Consider the following 21,521-nt stretch of genomic DNA (forward strand, 5'->3'; position numbering starts at 1 on the left):
TTGAATTTAGTAAATAGCTATATTTTCTTTTTATTTGTGAAACTTGGTTAAATGATAATAACATAGACGAAATAGATGGTTTTGTAAATATATCTTTCATTAATCGTAGCAATAATATAGGTACAAAAAATGAAGGAGAAATTGCTATTTATTGTAAACATTTTTTATGTAGTGATATCTCGATAGAAAGAAATTTACACTGTGGTATAGTCCTTATCAAATTGAATAAGCAATTTTTTTATCATTGTTAATGACGATTTTCATGAATTATTGAAAACATTGTTCTTGAATATAAAGAGAGGGGATCAGCATTTGTATGTGGGGATCTGAATAGTCGAGTGGGTGAACTTAATGAAGTTTTTTTTGTGATGATAATTTAGATTAATATGTCGAGAGCGTTGAGCAAGTAGAAAACCCCTTAACATTCAAAGTAGATGTTCATTGGACAAATGTGTGAACTCTTTTGGTCGTAAGCTTATTCAACTTTGCTCTACTACAGGACTTACTGTCGCCAATGGAAGACTTAGTGACGATTCAGATGAAAAGTTTACTTTTTGTACAAGTAGAGGACGAATCATGAATGATTACTTACTGGTATCGCCGATCGACTATTAACTTATAAGTTACTTTAATTTGCTGCAATTTAATTAATTCTCTGATCTTTCGCCATTAGTTTTTAAACTTAATTTCTCAAACAATCGTCCACAGAACAAATATCACAAGGTACACAAGTATGTCAAATGGGATTCAAATAAGAATAGTGATTACATGGAAGTCTTACAAACAGAGCGTAGTGCGTTGTTCTCATTGGTAGACAACAACTCTTCTAAAAAAGATTTAAATACAGCTGTAGGGGAAATCAATCGTATATTATACGACAGTGCTTTTAAAATTTTTGGTCGATTAGTCCTAGTTAAAGAGGACAATGATAATACAGAAAGAAAAAAAAACAATGATTGGTTTGACGAAAAGTGTAAATCAAAGCGTAATATTTTTCACCAAGTCCGAAACTTCTTTTTTCGACACCCCACTGATGTTAATAGACAATCGTATATATATATATGCTAGAAATCGATTTAACAGGATAAAATGGCAAGCCCAAGTAAACTATAAACGGCAAATGGGTGTTGAAATTTGTGATATTGCAAAAACTGATCCACTAAAATTTTGGTCCACTATTAGGCCTACGAAAAGAACACGATGCACAGTTGAAAATGATGTTATGTTAAAACATTTCGAAAGAATTCTTGGCGAAAATCCACCCGATCATTGTGATGAAGTATTGAACTTAATAAATAATGAACATTTTGAAAATATAGGCATAGATATCCTAGACTCTTAAATTACTGAAGATGAAATTGTGAATTCGATCAAAAAACTAAAATTGAACAAAAGCGCGGGAGATGACCAAATTATCAGCGAAATGTTTGCTGCAAGTTCAATATATTTTGCTCCAATTCTAAGTATACTTTTCAACTATACTTTTGAAAGTGGAACTTTTCCTGATACTTGGGCAGATTATATTGTTATTGCTGTTCCTAAGAGTGGATAATTTGATCGATCCAAATAACTATCGACCCATTGTTTTAGTGAGCGTCTTATCAAAACTGTTCACGTCTATCCTAACTACTCGATTACTAGAATGGTCCGAAGACGAAGATAAACTAATCGACAATCAATTTGGCTTTCGTCCTGGACATTCAACTATTGATGCTATTTTTGTTTTACATGGTATAATTGTACATATTCTTCAACAAAAAACGAATGTATACTGCGCTTTCGTTGACTTTCAAAAAGCGTTCGACAAATTAAGCAGGAGAATTTTGATTTATAAATTACTTCGGAATGGAGTCAACAGTAAATTTGTGGCCATAATTAAATCAATTTATACGTCTGTGCGTCTCCGAGTAATATCTGGTAGACTTCTTTCTGATGCCTTTTTAGTTTATAGTTTGTTAGGAGTAAAACAAGGCGAACCTTTATCTCTTTTATTATTCCTCTATTTTATTAATGATATTATTCAAGATATAACTGTCACATATAATGAAGATGTAGTGAAACTGAGCGGTCTTTTAATTTATTTGATACTTTTTGCAGACGACTCTGTTCAAGTTCAACAAAACTACGAAGTGATACATTGAAAAATAATGTTGAAGATGGTCGCTTCTCTGAGATACCAAGAGAAATGCGTCCTTTTGTATGTTGTAATATGCAATGTGTTGAGAATGAATTCCATTTTGTATTGGTATGAACAACCTATAGGGCAATTAGAATAGTGTTTTTGCCATGCTATTATTGTTCATGGCCTACTATTTTTAAACTATCTTGTTTGTTGAAAACTAATTCTAGATCTCTAACAATTATTTGGCACTACTTTTTGGATTTTTGGATCCTCAATGCTCTTCAACTTTATACTTTTTTGGCTTTATAAATACTTTGAATGAGCGTCACTGATGAGTCTTATGTAGACGAAACGCGCGTCTGGCGTACTAAATTACAATCCTGGTACCTTTGATAACTGTTTACACCACTGGGTCGATGCCACTGCTGGTGGACGTTTCGTCCCCGAGGGTATCACAAGCCCAGTAGTCAACACTTCGGTGTTGACATGAATATCAATAATGTGGTCATTTTTATAAATTTCCTGTTTACAAAATTTAGATTTTTTCGAAAAACTAAGGATTTTCTTATCCCAGGCATAGATTACCTTAGCCGTATTTGGCACAACTTTTTGGAATTTTGGATCCTCAATGCTCTTCAACTTTATTTTTTTTTTGTCTTTATAAATACATTGATATGAGCGTCACTGATGAGTCTTATGTAGACGAAACGCGCGTCTGGCATACTAAATTACAATCCTGGTACCTATAACTGCTTATAAATCCACCGCTTTCAAATATTTGGCTTTGAGCGTTCCTAAGGAAGACCCATCAAGGAATCCGCTTCGGGTATTATAGGACTTATATCAAAAATAAGAAAGTATCAGGAAAATGAACATTATATAGCAAAGAAAAATGGTACCAAACCTTTTTTTAAAATCAATTCTGCGCCCAAGTAGATTACATTTTTACTGATTAGTATTCTTTATTTTAGTTTGTTACCCGGATTTAGTTCGGCAAAATCTAATTATGACTTTTGAACAGCGGTATACTACTGTTATCTTTATACAAGGTCAACTTGTGAAAAATTTCAGTTCAATTTTATTTAGGTTTGGAAATTATGTATTCAGGATAAACTACTAGTATCCTTAGTCAATATCTACGATTTGCATAAAAAAGAGATTTGTACTTGAGTATAGAAAATAATTTCTAATGCAATGCCCAACCTTCCCTAAATTAACTAATAAAACAAGTGCGGCATACGAAGACGACATATATCAAACTTATAAAAAATGTTTGAAACAAATCATCCAATAAAACTCATATGTCGGTAAATGTTTAATTCATTCGATTATGACAATTCGATTTTATTCCAGAAAAAGCCTCTGAATGAGTTATCAGAAATGTCTGACTGATTCTTTTACATACTCATTATTAAATTCATCTGTACGAATAATACACGATGGTCTTCAAGTATAGATTCGAAGTACTGACGTTGTTTATCTCCTTATCAATGTGTAATAGTATTCCTGTATTTGTCTTTGTGAATATTGCTCTTACTATTTAATATATAATTGACGTGGCTAGGTACTCATACATCTCGTTATTGTGTTATTGCTCGATGGTAAATATTTGTATTCTTGTCTTTCATTTTTGCAAATAAGTCTACTTGCCTTTTTGAGTTTCTTAGTACATATATGTTTGTTTGTATAGTGATTAAGATTATAACACAATTTTTACTGCTGTTTCCCTATTTTTGACATCTTTTCCTATTATAATCTATGCTGTCTGTTTGTTTTTCTCATGTGACTGTCATACAAGTGAGATGTATAGCTAGCTATAAAACCAGATTTAAACCAACACTTTCTAAATAAGAAAATGCCTGTACCAAATCAGGAATAGGACAGTTTTTTTCAATTCGTTTGATTTGATTGAGCTTTTTATTTTGCCATTTGATTAGGAACTTTCCGTTTTGAATTATCCTCGAGTTCGTTTTTGTTATTTTACTGTTTTGTACTAGAACCATATATTTGAAATTGAAAATGAAAACCAGATTGTCAAATGTGGTATTTGTAATTCTATTGCTGCTGATTAATGACGAAATGGAATGATTTTGACATAACAACTGTGATATATGTGGTCCATTATTCACCGCACATAGGTGGATTGACAAAACCAAATACATTACACTCTGTCATTACAGAAAAGAGTACGTAAACAGCATAAGATACTAAAAACATAATGCCCATACGGCGTGTTAGGCGCCAGCCTGAATAACTTATTGATCCTATCTGAAAAAGAGAAAAAATGATTTTATAACAAAACTAGGCATGAATATTCACAATGATTTTACAATAACTAAATATAGATAAAACATAAAGGCACTATGCTCAGGTCCAGATATAAACACAAGCATTTAAATTTAAACTTCTCTCAGTAACCATTTCGTGGATGCAAATTATTTTAATGTTAAGAAGAAAATGACATTTATTTAAATAGTTTATATATGTAAGTCATAGCCGGATACAGGGGGCCTTGTTAGTTATGTACATTTACTAAAACCATGGTTGCAACCCGGCAAAGTTGGTCTTAGATTGTATATATTGGTTTAATTGGTTTGTTTGGTTTTGATTGCTTTAAACGATTAATTCTTTGGCTTCTAGACGCATCGGACATTCCCAAACCACAGTTTTTGATTCAATGTGTGAGCAATAAATTTAGATTAAATTTTTATTGTTCTTTTCAGAACATTTTTCCAGTAATTTGTTTTTCGATTAAATTGCTTACTGAAAGTAAAAAATAAAAAATAGCTTTGCATTTTTCTAATGAAAATTAAGATACAGTTTTATCATTATTATTTTTCATTTCTGATTTCGTTGACCATTCTGAAATATCTTTGTCACATATGATAAGTAATACTTGTCATTACAACAATCCAATAATCGTTTTCCTCGATTGTAGTGCCACTAAATTATAACAACGTCAAGCCATAAGCAAGACGACTGCTTCCCATTGCTGAAGCGCCCGCGTTAACCTTAGGTTTTCAATGCGGTTTGTTTTGTTCAATATTTTATTTTATACGGAGTGTTATTATATCTTTGTATGTTTTTCTCTTTTTTGGCTGCAGTACTAATATTGATTTTTTGTTTTTTGACTAATGGTTATTGATTATCCCTTGGTATATTCTCCCTCCTTTTTACAAGTAAATACTCACTGTGATAATAACTGTGATAAAAAGTAAAATGATTGAATACAGCATACCATTACTGTTGATTTTAACCTAAAATCACATTATGACACTAAATCAAAGCAACTTTTTATTAATAGATTATAATGCAATTAAATAGTAAAAGAACTATAGATGACTGTTCTTTAATTAATCAAATAAGCTAAATAATGATAATTTAAGGATAAGTGGCATGATTGAAAATGAGACAACTATCCAATACAGTTGAAATGAAATGTATTTAAGTCATCATACGACCTTCAGCAATGATTAAAAAGCATACTGTATATAATCAGTTATAAGTTATAAATAGCCTCGTTATGATAATATGTGAACCAAAAAAGAATAAAACAAAACCGAATGGCTTAATTCATGACAAAACAATAACCAAAAACGAAAAATTTATTAGAAGTCAATAACATCCAATAAATGTATTATGGACTACTGCATCAATCAGTACACACATTTCGTATATTGATTGTTGACGTCTTCAAGAAGCATGTGTTTAAATTGTTGAAATAACTAGAGTCTTAAATGGTTTGTAAGACTTATTCATTCATACCATCAGGACAAAAACAAGCTTAACTATTTTTAAGGCAAATTTTAAAGCTTTATTTGAACTTTTGAAATTGTTTACATAAAAGCACTTCATTGATATTTCGATTTTTATGTTGTGTTTTGTGTTCTATTATTTGTCTTTTGGTCTATTCTTTCTGAGCCATGGCGTTATTAGTTTGTTTTCGACTTTCGATTTTTGAGTTTCCATGTAAGGTAACACTTTCATGTATTCACATATTAAAGATTTTAGTTCACCCATATATAACTGTATCAATCTTGCAACTGAGCAATATCCTACCAATTGATGAGTTTGATGGTAAATGAAAAACAATGTCAATTCGATTCTAATTACACTTAATTGCTTAAATTCAAACATGTGACTCGTTACACAAAAACATTTGAATTATATGGTTCTTGGTATTAGCAAATTGCAATTAGTTGATCCTCTTTGCAAACATCAATATTACTGTTTTTTAATTTTCATTCGACGTTCATTTTTAGGAGACACACAACAACCATTTTTCATTTGACTGTACAATAAAAAAGAACATATCAAATGCTTCAAACGATACGTCACGTTTTAGATTGTGCAGCGCACGCCAAAATTATAACAAAATATATATTTACTATACTAAAGGGTTATTGCATGAATATTGGAGAATATTGTCCCGAGCAGAATTTTATATTGCACGAGCTTGCGAGTGCAATATATTATGTTCTACGAGGGACAATATTCCCTAATATTCATGCAATAACCCATTTATTGTATAGCAATATAATATTTGAAAGTAAAAATTGGTTTAAACTAAGATTTTGTAGTTAATGAGGTCATTAGTTTTGCAGATTTATTGCACTAGTGGTGCAATATTGGAATTTATTGCACGCTAACTTTTGGTTACTTTCTGTGGGAAATATTATATTGCTATGCAATAATATAGATTACATTCGAGCAATTTGGTCGCCGTTAGATATAACACTATAATGAAAAAATAAACGTACAAGAAAAAACAGTTGCCATCTAATACTTACTGTAGTTCCAGAATATGCTATTCCAGTTTTTAAAAACCAAGGTAAAGATAAACCTAAAAGGATGTCGAAAATGTTGCTTCCTAAACAGTTGGAAATCGCCATATCTCCCATACCTATATAAACAGAAACAATTTTGCTCTTGGTCAAATTATGACTATTATGTAAAAGCTTTGTTTGAAGAAGGAGAAGTCTTTCTGTGCTTTCAAAACAAACCTTCCGATTACCTTAGTATATAAATGAAATGAAGTTTACATATGTGTTTAATATTAAAAAGAATCCATTGGAAATATTTTGTTTCGAGTCGTAATTTAAAAATGCAATGAATATGTATAATGAGTCGACTCATTCATTTTCATATCTTCCACATGCCTACTACATTACACAATTTCATGAACTGCTCCCCATGTTTATAAAGAAGTATTACTGATTGATAATTCTCTTCCGAAATAATCTGGATATAAAGGTGAGTTTTCATTTTCTGTGCGTACTAGTATTACGGAATATACTTGCCTTGCTTAACTACAAAGACACTAGCCATTGCATCAGGTATACTAGTACCGGCAGCTAGAAATGTAATACCCATAACACTATCTGGTATATCAAGTGTGAATCCGACAACTGTTACCTAAAAGTTGATCGTATTGATAAACTGTTGTATTAGTAGGAATAACACATATTTACTACTGACTTGTTCAAACTAAGTGACTTCAGTAAAATCGCGTATTGATATATCACTGCAGTAGAAGCTATAACATGCATATACATTTTAAAAAACCATCGAAACTGAATTGCGACCCCTAGATTGCATCAGTAGGCATAATGTAGTATAAACTATCATGCAGTAACTTTATGTTCCATGATTTCTGCATTTGTTTGTGAATATTTTGACATCCTCTTTCGAACATTTAACACACTGCGAGTATAGTTTAAAGCGTGCAAAATATTTCCGGTTTGCAATAATTTTGGTCGATTATTAGTTGTTTTAATGTTAATGTATAGTTGCAAAAATATCTAATAAAATGTCGTCGTATAATGTATTACAATATATATATGTAGGACTCTAAAGTGCGATGGGGACGCTAAAGTACGATGGTTTCGCTAAAGTGCGATGGTATACGCTGAAGTGCGATGCTTCCATACGCTAAAGTGCGATGGTCCGCAAAAGTATAGACGTTAGAAACGTAGTTGGATTATGACGTTAACAGTCGTTTATACAAACTAAAAATGAACATGCCGGAAGATAGATGAGGAATATTTGATTAACAATTTTTACATCAAATGTCCATTACTTACTAGTGATTGATTTAATTTAACCGTGTTCTTTGTCGGCTGAATCACAATGTTTATTTTTTTCGAGTGTTTTTTTTTAATTTTCAATGACAAATGTAAAATAGGTTGTAACATTACATGTAGTGTGAACAGCAATCTACACCAATTATCCAAAATTCAATATGCTTCAAATTGTTAAAAATTCATTTTACATGAAATATAATATTTTGCAAAACATAAATTACCTTAATAGCAATTACAACATGGTCGGACTTGTTAATTTAGAAACAATCACTTCAGCCTACCGGTAAATTGTAAAGCCTATCACAAATGTTAAACCTTAGTATATTAGCTTTTACAAAAAGACTTTTTAAACCTCGATGTTTTAATCTTCGAATTTTACAATTTGGACCATCGCACTTTAGCGTGATACATCATCGTTCTTTACCGAACAAACAACCATCGCACTTTAGCGTGAGACACCATCGTACTTTAGAGAACAAACGACCATCGCACTTTAGCGTGAGACACCGTCGTACTTTAGCGTAGACCATCGCACTTTAGCGTGACCATCGCACTTTAGAGTACCATCGCACTTTAGAGTCCTACATATATATATACTGTGCCGGAATCATCTTTACTATATTTAATACAACAAAAAGTTGTATATACTATATTAATTAGTTACAGTTACAGATTCTTCGTTTAAACATGCTGGATTTATTTAAATTCAGCTGAAAGTTAGATAAATTTAACATCACCTGTTGTACATGCGTTTCATTGTTTGAAAATAGATAAATTATCTCCCTTCTTATAACTTCAACATCCTACTTGATATGGTATTAGTATGTGTTAGTAAAATAAAAAAAAAACACTTACCATCCACACCATAATATATGAAAACAAAGCTATCCAAACTATTGACATCACAAACGTCAACAAAAACCAGTTCTCCCATCTGAAACATTTAAAGAATTAATTATTGTTTCAATTCTTACAAGAGCTCTTACAACTTGTTAAACAATATTATTAAAAAGATGAGTAAAGCAACATTGGTCTTTTTATTCAGCTTTTGAATTATAAGTTTAGTCCAAATTTTGCATTTGAAAAACGTTTGTCTGTACCAAGACGTACAGGAATATGACAGTTGTAATCCATTCGTTTGATGCGTTTGAGCTATTGGTTTTGCCCCTTGCTTAGAGACTTTGCGTTTAGAATTTTTCTCGGAGTTCGGTATTATTTGTTATTATACTTTTAATCATCGATTTATTAACTGAACAACAGTGGAAAAAAGAGAAATTGTCAGCTTTCTCAAATATAAAAAATATATATGAAATCATTTACCGTTGAAAACATCTGTATGATTAAATAAAACACATTTCTATATCCTTTAAGTGTCACATTTGACCTATCTATGACGAGTTTATTTGTATTAAACCGAAACCCAAGTAAGTAATCCCAACAGCTATGCCCGATTGAGTATTGCCATTCATTAACGTTTAATACGATGTGTGCGATTGAAAAAGCCATATCATATACACTTAATTGTATATTTGAATTAAGGCAACGGTATTTTTAATTTGACCAAGTCTCACCTAAGAGAGACGAAAAGTACCAAAGGAACATAAAAACTCATAGTAAAAAAAAAAAAACCTGACAAAGCCTTGGAAAAAAACAAAAAGGCGAAAATCGATTAAAACGACAAATCAAGGTAGCAAATACAAAATGAGAAATCGCATCAACTTTAAAAAGAAGTGATATCGGTTGCAATCCTAAAGAAAGATCCTCCTGCAATGCATACAGTCAAAATTGCACAATCAATAGATAAGACGATTTTCTGGGATCTAAAGTTCTAAGATCTTTAATTTCAATTACCGTTCTTTTCTGCAATCTGGCACTGTATAATACAAAACTGTCTTCAAAGGGTAAGATAGTGCCCATTTAGTCATAACAATATAACCATCGTCTGAAAAATAAACAGGTTTATCTATTATATTTGGTTTTGCATGGTCCAAACATCTACTTATGATAATATGATAACATTCATCTATATTTTTACGGTTTATTACGTTGTTTGGATGCGCTTTCTTTGGCATTTAATCTTGATATAAATTGTATGCGTTACATCATGCTTTGAAATCCTTTTACTCATATATTTCAGCTAATAATAATTTCCAAAATAATTTTCTTATGCTGGACATCATTAACCAAATAAATGGATTCAATTATAAAAAAAAATCTTTCTCCCTTATTTTCACAAAAAACAATTTTGCGTCATATAATGCTTTAAAATCTTTTTACTCATATATTTCCGCTAATGATAATTTCCAAAATTATTTTCCTATGCTGGACATCATTAACAAAATAAACGGATTCAATTATCAAAAATGAATATGTCCCCCTTATTTTCACAAACATCAGTTTTGCGTCATATCATGCTTTAGAATCTTTTTTTAACTCATATATTTCCACTAAAAATGATTTCCAAATTATTTTCCTTTGATGGACATCATGAACAAAATAAACGAATTCAATTTATAAAAATCTATATCTTTACAGTCAATCTTTCTCCCTCATTTCCACAAAATCAATTCGTAATAGCATATCAAGCATATAAATCAGATGTTGCTAAATTCATAGCACAAAAATGACTATAACAATTTGTGATTGGTATTTTTTTTTTACATATTTGTTTGAATTTTTGAAGTACGTCATAGAAGTTTTGGCGAAAATACAGACATACACCAATTTCCATCCTTATGTTGAAACTTTTTATGAATTTAACGAATGTTATAAGAATAGAATCAAATAACTTGACATTTGACATTTCAACACTTCCGGTGTTTATCAATTCTGTCACAGCGAAATACCTAGATATGGTACTGCATTAACTTATTATTGATGATTTCAGTTTACAAAATTGGTTATTACTAAAATGAATATTATTGGTTTGATTAGATAATCGTTTTGTTGTCTGATTGACGCACATCACATATCCTCTTTTATCAACAATTGCATTATTATCTGAATATTGTATACTATACCTAAACTAGGAACTTTTCTCCAATAGTCCCAATCTTCTCCTTCCATCGTTATGTTGAACCTTCAATTAATTTTTAAAACAATTTAATAATTCAAAAACTATAAATTCTTCGTGATTCTTATGAATTATGAAATATGAACTTGCAAACTTATTGCATAAATAATCTGTTTCTAATATATTCCAAATTCAAAGTAACAAGTAAGGTATCGGTGATCCTACACTGTAGTTATTACTGTTCATTATCAAAATGAATTGAGGTTTTGAAGTTTTTGATTGATAATGACTATATTGTATATGATTAATCGTCACCTGGTGTTGTTTTTGATTTTGATTGAAGAACTTATTGCTTTAAGTTTTAGGGGTTTGGGTCTTACATTTCTTTAGTTTGTTCACTATTTGATATTTTTAAACATCTAACTTTTTTCTTTTTTCCATTTTGTTCTGTTCGATTATCTTATTCCAAATATGTTATTGTACCATGTTAACCAACCTGATTATCTGCTTATAAATTTTTTTTTAACAAGTTTTAACGAAGAATGAAAAAACATATTATGGCATAATATAAAACCTAACAATGAGCAAAAAAAAAAACAACAAAAAAACAACGCGAATAGCAGTTAAGGAAGAAAATGAAATTCCTGATCCCTTAGTTGCACCCGTTGTGTAAAATTTCTGATGATATGTGAAAACATATATTGTCTTGAAAAATGTAATCGTTCAGGTCAACAGCATTATTTCAGATTTGACATGAAGTACTTTACGTTCTCTTATCATTAATTCCTGAAATTTTCCTTTTTATGTGGTTTTTAGAGTTTGTAATCATTGAAAACCCCGAGATATAGTCCGGTCAAATCATTCTTTTTCAAACATTGTCGAATTCCTTTTTAGACATAAAACATTTTCGTAAAGATGGTTTTCTTCAGTGTTTTTACTAGTATTAAAATTTTACATACCATCCTCGAATGGATCTTGTATAAGACATAACACTTGATTTGTGAGCCATTTTTCTAAACTGTTGTCTTTTCAGGTAAGCCTCATCTTTGAGCATTCGTTTTCTCTAAAAAGAATGACAGAAACAATCTACTTTTGAAATTTACTGTAGGAAGTATTCGATAATTAAAGAATAATATACGTTTTTTGAATGGCAATATATACAATCATACTTTGTATAGAAAATTGTTTACAATATATCTAGTTACTGAATTACAGTGTTAACTTATGGAAGAGTATTTAGACTCTATCGATTTAGACGCAAAAATGCACCATGCATATGCCTTCTGAGTAGTACCGTATTTGCATACATAGTTTATGGTATTTAGTATAAACATCAAATTCAAGTTATATGTTCTTATATCAAATTTACTTACATACGATATAATGAGACAGGCCGCCGACCGGAATCTTGTCAGAGATTTAAACTTCTTCATCATCATCATACGAAAGACAAAATCACAGAAATGCGGTCTGTAAATAAAGAGATTTAAACAGAATAAAGTAGACTAATTTATGATAGCTTTTTGGAATGTTCACTTTACCATTATAAATTTAACGTAACTGATAGATAATACTCTTACAGACCACAACTCTAAAATACACGAAAAGCAAATATTAAAATAATATAAATTTATAATATCCAAGGAGTTACATTTTAATTAATGACAACTATCAAGAAGATATTTGATCAAAGAAAATTCGAGAACTTATCAAAATGTTGATGGATATACAATCGTGTACCAAGGATCCCGTAAATACACAAAATAATTTCGTCGCTAATTTTAGAATATATCAGCCATAATAATTGGTAAACCAACTAAACATTGTGTTAAACATTTCATTTATACTTGATTTGCGTTGATTTTGCATATTCATCTGGTGGAAGTTCTCTATCACGCCATTTCTTTGTTTCTATAGCAGTGAAGACCTCGTCGTCCTCATCTGTGAAAACCTCTGCAAAATAAAGCAAAAGTCAGTTCTTCAATTGTTCTTTTGATACTCCGAGTTTAGATTCATTTAAGTGTAAGATGTTATGATAAGATATTCAATATGACCAGCTATGAAATGTTGGGACATCAAAACATGACAACGAGATAATTATGCATGCATCAACTTTTTTTTGCGATAACTTATGTTTAGTAGTAGGTAACATAAAATTTGGAATGGGCATGGGGAATTAGTCAAAGAGACAACAACCCGAACAAATAGCCGAAAACAGTCAAAGGACACCAATGGGTCTTTAACATCATAGTAACATGACTGATCATGACTCACCATGAGAGCTCAACAGAACTAGTAATAAAAAAAACTAAAGGAATACTGACATGTATGCAAACTGTTAAATTATGTAACTTGTATAATGATATCTACGACTTCATATGGCGGCCAGTATATTCGTGATGGTTTTATAACACGTAAATTATATATCGATACAATTGGTTATCTTCCTAATATTGTTGGAGAAGTTGTTAAGTTTAATTTATTACAGATTGAGAATCATTTGTGGTAAGTTAACGCCAAAGGTCGAAATAAAGGGTTTCATGGAAATTTTTGTTTACAAAATCTTCAAGTTCGGTGGACAAAGTAGAGATCGAAGTTGAGACTTCGACCACAGGAAAACATTCGCAGTCAATAACGATATTCATCAATAGTCATCCAAGTCATAGTAGTGCTCGTAAAATTGTCATAGAGCTTTAAATTGGTCATGTCATCAACGATCAGAAATCGTTTGATTATATGAAAAAGCATAAGGAAGTTGGCTATTATATTATGAATTTGAACAAATTAATGTAGAGAATTAATTTAAGATGTCTCTGAGGAGTTATATCCTTTAAAGAAGATATTAATTGAATACTAATTTAAGGACAAGTTTTGTAACGATTCTTCGGCATTTAATTTCCTAAATATTATTTGATTTTAAATTGGTAAAACTGAAAAGCAAAGGCAAACAAATATATTACCAACAAATAGTTCTACTTGTTTTGCCTTGGATACATGATATTTAATTAGTTTTTATTGGCTTGGAACTTGATGTCAGTTACTCCCAGTATTCCCATATCGGTACTCTGTGTTGTTAATTGGTTAGTTTGTTGTTTGTTTTGCTTTGTATCGATGTAATCAGTTTAACCCTATTGAACTGATTTTTTTATATTCTGTTTGTTGTGCTGTTAAACCATTTTGCCAGAATATGAGCCCGTAGTTATGCTAAACCCCGCCATATTCTGATTGTGTCTGTCCCAGGTCAGGAACCCGTTATTCAAAGATGTGGTATGTTGTTGTGTATCATATTGTTTTTTAGTTCATTGTTTTCAAGTTCTTCTAGTATTGTGTTGTCTAAGGTTGAGCGCCCCCTTAAACGGTTTACCCCACCACGTTCTGCATATGCAGAAAAATAATAATATTTGTATTTAGATTCGCTTAAGGTTGTATGGGAGTCTAAATTAAAAAATAATAATTTAATTTTGTTCATACTTTGCCAAAACGTAGTATTTATTGATATATGTTCAAAAATATCATAAAATTGATAGGTCAGCGTGCATTTTCTCAAGCTACAGGTCGTGACAAAATGACACAATTTGTATAGATTATACAGGAAAAATCACCATTATGTGATCAGAAGCCCAATTAAATGATAAAACTGTAAAATAAAATACGAGAAGATAGCTTTTCTAAAATGCTTTGAGAATATGAAAAGAAAAGATAGGGTCACTGTACGTTTTTTTTTTCGGCTAAAATACGAAATAGCAAAATTCCATGTAGATTCCTTCAGAAAATGCACTATTTCAGAGTTACCTGCCCTAAAATGCCAATTCAAAAATATTAAAATTCAAGCAGAACTAATCAACATTTGCACAAATATTAATATTTATAAGTTGTAATCTTATAAATTTGTTCTTTTAAATGCAAATTCACATTAGTTATCTGCATTTCTGCATCCAATTTTGCTAACTTGATTGAAAATCTGGACCTTAGATTCTCTGTTGTTTTACAATCCAAGATGGCGAAAGACACCCATACCACCTTCAGTTGTAATTCTAAATAGTGTTCTGTAAGAAATCAGTTAAATAAGAAGAAAAAAGTTTTTTTTTCAGGTTTACTGTAGTAAATTCAGGGAAGATGTCCGTTGCTATTCTGTGCTTAACGTGTTGTCATATACTATTATATTATGTATTATTTATGTATGTAGTGTTCTCTGTCCATATTGTTCTTGTGTTTATTTTTACTGTATTTCTGTCCCGTAATGTTGACAATGTATTTTTAATATTACCATATAAGCGGGAGATTTAGCTAGCCATAAAACCAGGTTAAATCCACCATGTTTCTTCTTAAAAGGTAGGAATATGGCAGTTGGTTTGTAATAGTACGTTTCTATGTATGTTGGCATTAGTTTTTGTAGCAGTTCAGTGTTTCTGTTTGTTTTCCTCTTATAGTTGATGTGTTTTTGGTTTGTTTTCGCTTAATCGACTTTTGAACGACGTAATACTACTGTTGCCTTTATTGGTTCAATAATTGATTGTTTTTTGCCTTAAGTCTAGTGAAAATATGTTATGCTTATCCAGGACGAAATTAAATTACAATTGAGGCAAGAAGTGAGTTCTACAAAGGTGGTCGCATGGAAGAAAAGTCTGTAATTTTGACTGATATTTGAAAAATCATGGGTATATTGGATGACGTATTACAAGTATGTTGGAGGGTAGATGTTTGCTTTGCAAAACCGCTTCAGAAGTGTTGCAAGGATTTATTACCATAGAGAGACCATTTGCACTATCTCATTACTAAGATTACGAGTTGATGTTCCAATTCCAACCAGACATGACTGAATATGTATACAGACAAACGGCTGTCACACTCAAACTAGGGTTTTACGAACGAGAATAGTCATGAACATGTTTCTTTATCACTGTAACATTGAGGATTAAGACTTCTCATTTCAATATGGTCCTTAGTTTTTCTAACCATATTTCAGAAAGGTGCAATAACAAGATGTACAAACTAGATGATGAAGTGTAGAAGATTTTTTTGGTTCTTTCCGCTATCATTCTCATAATACATTTGATGAAACCATGGTGAATTCCAAATCATCAAAAACGCATTGAGATTTATATCGGTCTATTATATCCCTTGCATTATGATAACATAAACGTAGAGACAAAATTGACGGTATATAAATACAGATTGATCTTTCTGTCAAACGCCTATTTCAACACTATTTGCTATTTGTGGCGACCAGTTTATAATGGTGAAGGAAGGCGGAAGGCTCGGAATGAATCTATCACTCTAGGGAGAAAAAAATGGTAATCTTATTGAGATTAGAGTCGAATGCACCTGAATCGCGGGTGGTCGAAATCAGAACCTCAGTGTTGACAGGTTATTGATAGTGTTGACAGGCTATTGATACAGCATATTTCAAACTACTTAAACGATTTTACACCGATACATAATAACAAGTACTTATTCTTGATCTCAGGCATGCATAAAACACCACTATATTAAATCGTTCGATTTGAAATTTCCAAATGGGATATTTTTCAAAACAGGGAAAATTTCTGTGGGTTTAGAAGATGTTTTAAAAAGAGCCCTAAATGAACGCCATGAAAGCAGATTGATACGATCTCCACATTACGCATCCTACTGATTGCATATTGCGTGTCAATTAATCAATCTTTCTTGTATTACATAACGCAAGATATGAACTTTTGAGCATGCACCACACTGACTGTCATTTCTGCAGGAGAAAAAAAAATCATGGACAAAGTTTTAAAAGCTAATTTTCTACAAAGGCGCAAAGAATAAACAGAAATTGAGATAGCAAATTTTAAATTCGTGTCTGTTACACTTCAATTCAACAACTAGATAATGCAACAAATCATGTTGAAAATCTTATGAGTAGTATAAATAATCAGAGGGGACATTTATTTATTATCTTTTGGATATTTATATTCCTATCTTGTTTATAGGAAAACAGCCAATTTTCACATGAAAGGCTAAATGATGTGAAGCCTGGTACCTTTGATAACCTTGTAATACAACATATTAAAGCTAAATTAGCGCAATAACATATCAAAGCCAAAACTTTAATGGATATTATTGTGAACCTTTCAAACATTAAAACCAAGATGTTTGAAATCCTTGAGCAATTGTTTTAAGCAATTATGTGAAAGATTTTAAAACAGCTCTCTAGGTCACTTATTCTTCATGTAACTCAAATGTGCATATTTGTGTATACATTTAAGCATGACAAATGTATTTAGACTATCAGAATGAGGTAGCAATACACAGTTAGGAGTTTGGTTTCGCATTTTGGCCCCGGTGGATTTTTCAAATAAGAAAGTTATTGTGTAATAAAATATATTTTTAGACAGCTGAGTACTAATTTAGCCTTCAAAGATGGTTTATAAGAACATCAAGATTATATTTTACATGTTTTATGGGCGATTTTCTGTTTGTCTCTCCGTATTTTCATAGCTAGATCGGCCATCGGTCCATAAATCAATGTCTTGTTTACAAAATTTTTTTTCTACACGAAGTTTTTGACGTAATTTTACAGAAAAATGAGATGCAAGACATATGATTTTCATTGGATTTATTGAATAGTTTCAGAAAGGTATTACTTCAAGGGATTGAAAGTCTACTTTTAGCCAAATTTTGGGAAATATGTGACATCTCCCCCCCCCCCCCCCCCTTTGTGCAATATTCTATAACACATAAATGCAGATTGTTGCCATGGATACACCCAAAATAAATTATATTTTACCATTTTATATCCTGGATATAAAATCTATGAAAAATTCTGAATCCATACATGACACAAATAGTAAGCTTCATATTGCCAGAAAGCACTGAAAATGGGATTGTAAAATTTATTAGGGCAAGTTATAATTTTTTTTCTTACTGTTTATCGCTACCTGAAATACATATGAACAATAGCATAGAATCGAACAAGAATGATAGACAGCAATAAGTTAAAGTGTAAGTAGATAACATTTCCTTGTTTTTGTACATAAGGAAATACGTCCATTATTGACAACTATGTACACTGATTTAGATAACGGAAGTTTATTTGTATCCTGAAATATGAATAAATATGTAACTACTAGTATTCAATATTTTAGCTTGTGTAATTTATTTGTTTGTAAGGTAATACACTGAAGTCGTTTGTAATATTCTATGTCTTGACATACAATATGACTGGGATTCCTTCAAGACATAACACCAGGGTTGTGCACTTACAACACTGCGATTAGATTAATTTTGGTCAGGCCGTATGCCAATGTCAAAATGAACAAATGCAAGCAGATAAATATGTATGTAAGGTTTCTAATAACGTAACAGAAAATCGTTGAGTTTAATTAATCAATTGTCTGTTGTAATGAAGGACGACTGAAGGAATAAGATGTTTTGTCTAATCAAAGCATTAAAACTAGTTATATGTGGTTCCTTGTGTATACTTCTGATCTTGCATAGCGAATGATTTGTTTACGTAATCTCGAGAGGAGTATAAACGCATGACTAACGTGCTAAAACATACCGTAATCTCCAGGAAAAGCTCTTTTAGCACCATTTATTGGTAAAATATTGGAAGACTTTATTTGGTCTATCTTGTTAGCAAACCAAGATTGCAGAAATGTATTATATCTAAAAGAAAACAAGATCAATACGATTATATAATAAAATGAAAATAAAATAAAACTCCTGTTTTTCTAAAAACAATTCTGCGCACTTAGGGGTCCTATAGAACTAATCGACAATAGATCGGTTTTCCATGATAATTTTCTGAGATCTTTAAATACCCATAATGTATTGGCATATTATGTAATTAACCATGCTATAAATGCAGACAAGTTGATTTAAAAAGTCCAGATTATGGAGAATGTATCATAGTCAATGGCAACTTATGAAACTTGATTAATAAAATCTTTGTGTATTGTAATTACGAATATTTCCTAGATGTAAATTACGAAAGAAGCTCTTAGTTTGATTGAAACAACATACAAAAGTATGAGTCAGATAACTCGTCTATCGCTTTGGCATTACAATAATGACATACGAACTACTGGAGGCATTACTAGTATTTGAAAGTGCATCAACATGTTCAGAGATCCACTTTATCATCAAATATACTTTGTCTTGATCCAAACAATGGTCAGATAATAATATATCAAAATATAACACGTTTTGTTCGAAACGTTCCTTCGTGATAAAAATAAACATTTCTCAGTTACGGGGATTTGAAATTATTTGCAAAGGAAAACAAAGATGATGTACACACATTAAAGTTATAAAAAAACACAGCTCCCAGAAAAATCCAAAACGGAAACTCTCTAATCAAATGACAAAATCTAAAACTCAAACAGGTCAAACGAATGGAAAACAACTGTCATTTTCCTGACTTGGTACAGGCATTTTATTATGTAGGAAATAGCGAATTAAATCTGGTTTGGTATTATAGCTAGCTAAAATTCTCACGTGCGTGACAGTCGCATATAAATTTTTTTTTTATATTAGCAACAATGTGTGAATACAACAAACCGACTCATTATGTAATAATGTCAAAAATAGGGGAACAGCAGATAACATTGAGTTGTAATCCAGAATTCTATGAAAACAAACATATGTGTTAACAAAGAAAAAAATCTATATGAACAAAGCACTTAATGCAAAAATGAAAACAAGGATACAAAAAATATACCATAACACATAAGTACCGAGACACACCAAAGGAGTTTTACCATTTTTGAAAAAAAGGACGGAATCTTAATCGTAATAATTTACAACGGCAAATAAAAAACCCCACTAAAACACGTAATTAATATGATTAATAACGTCAAAACAGAGAATCAATACTGACACACTCATGATTGTTTTGACCGCCGAGTGATATCTCTGTCGAAGATGACCAATGACTATCGGATTCACTATCCCGTCATTTTTTCCTCGATTGTGACCTAACAGAATAAGACATATTACCAAATGTAGTCTAACCATGAACAACACGAGGTTTTCCACATTTGTTGCAAGAGCTGTTAACCCCTGTGAAACACCTTATATAAAAACAGATTTTTTCAGGATTTGTTTTTCTAGCTTTCTACGTTTGTCTTTTCTTCGTTTTTCGTTTTTACATGGATTGTTTGGTTTCTTTTTGAATTTTCATCGTCCATATTTTCAAACTCAACATGAAATATAAAGAAAAAAATATGCATTTCATTCATTATTGTTTTGACGTTATTTGAATGTCATTTATTAATTTATTACTATCATGTGACCAACATGGATGTACACATATACTTTCTTCTTCGAGCAATATATTCCCTTCAAACAGTACAGCTATAGCTCTCATAATTTGAAAAGATGTATTGTTTTATCATGATGTTTTAGTCGTGTCTTGTTTTATTAATTGTTGATGTGCATTGTGAAGAATCGTTTTATTTGATTAAGTTATAGTTCAATAGCTATATGTCACATACATCATCATAATTAAACGTTTGATTTTGTTGATAAATAAAAATGAATTGATTTCAACTTAAGATTCATATATTCTGCCTGACAGTCTCAGCTAAATAATAAAGACCATACATCAAGCCAAGTGTTACAGAATGATCGACACATGCAATTAAGTGCAATGCTTCCTTCTAGTTTGTATGTTAACTTATGGTAATGAAAAATTTGTCAGAAAAGCCTTTAATTGAAAAGCGATATAACTGACTTCAGTTTTGAAATAAGGCGTATGCCATAATATATCTATGGAACTCAAAATATTTTTGATTACACAGCAAAAAGTAAAATCACAAAAATACTGAACTCTGAGGAAAATTCAAAAAGGAAAGTCCCTAATCAAATTGCAAAATCAAAAGCTCAAACTCATCAAACGAATAGACAATAACTGTCATATTCTTGACTTGGTACAGGCATTTGGAATTTCCTATGTAGAAAATGGTGAATTAAACCTGGTTTTATAGCTAGCTAAACCTATCACTTGTATGATAGTTGAATCAAATACCATTAGATTGACAACGATGCGTGAACAAAATAAACAGACATAAAAGGTAAAACAAAGTCAAAAATAGGGGAACAGCAGTCAACAATGTGTTATAATCTTAATCACTAGAAAAACACAGCAAAACTCTGTACTGAAAAAATTTAAATATAACATTTGCAAAACACCATAAATCACCACAGAACACCGAATTTTAATACCTTTGGGCTGACTGATGATTTGAAAACAACAAAGCCATATAATTTTAAATTGATTGTCAATGTAGTTATTAACGTTAACATAATTTGGTATGCATTCAATAAACCAAAT

General features: G+C 31.0%; 1 protein-coding gene across 3 annotated transcripts in view; it reads right to left on the reverse strand.

The window, feature by feature from the left end:
* Window positions 1–4,153: 4,153 nt before the first annotated feature.
* LOC143067874 (sodium/potassium/calcium exchanger 4-like) overlaps window positions 4,154–21,521 on the reverse strand; it is a 73,528-nt gene continuing 56,160 nt past the window's right edge. For all 3 annotated transcript variants that reach the window (XM_076241473.1, XM_076241472.1, XM_076241471.1), the window contains 11 exons: window positions 18,747–18,853; window positions 13,066–13,171; window positions 12,592–12,688; window positions 12,178–12,281; window positions 11,226–11,284; window positions 10,057–10,147; window positions 9,061–9,139; window positions 7,423–7,537; window positions 6,913–7,025; window positions 5,314–5,379; window positions 4,154–4,390 (listed from right to left, as the gene is read on the reverse strand). In XM_076241473.1, coding sequence (XP_076097588.1) covers window positions 4,244–4,390; window positions 5,314–5,379; window positions 6,913–7,025; window positions 7,423–7,537; window positions 9,061–9,139; window positions 10,057–10,147; window positions 11,226–11,284; window positions 12,178–12,281; window positions 12,592–12,688; window positions 13,066–13,171; window positions 18,747–18,853 — 1,084 coding nt within the window. In that variant the 3' untranslated portion in view covers window positions 4,154–4,243. The remainder of the gene's footprint in view (window positions 4,391–5,313; window positions 5,380–6,912; window positions 7,026–7,422; window positions 7,538–9,060; window positions 9,140–10,056; window positions 10,148–11,225; window positions 11,285–12,177; window positions 12,282–12,591; window positions 12,689–13,065; window positions 13,172–18,746; window positions 18,854–21,521) is intronic.

This window comes from Mytilus galloprovincialis, chromosome 3, assembly GCF_965363235.1.
Source record: "Mytilus galloprovincialis chromosome 3, xbMytGall1.hap1.1, whole genome shotgun sequence".
NCBI classification, from domain to species: Eukaryota; Metazoa; Mollusca; class Bivalvia; order Mytilida; family Mytilidae; genus Mytilus; species Mytilus galloprovincialis.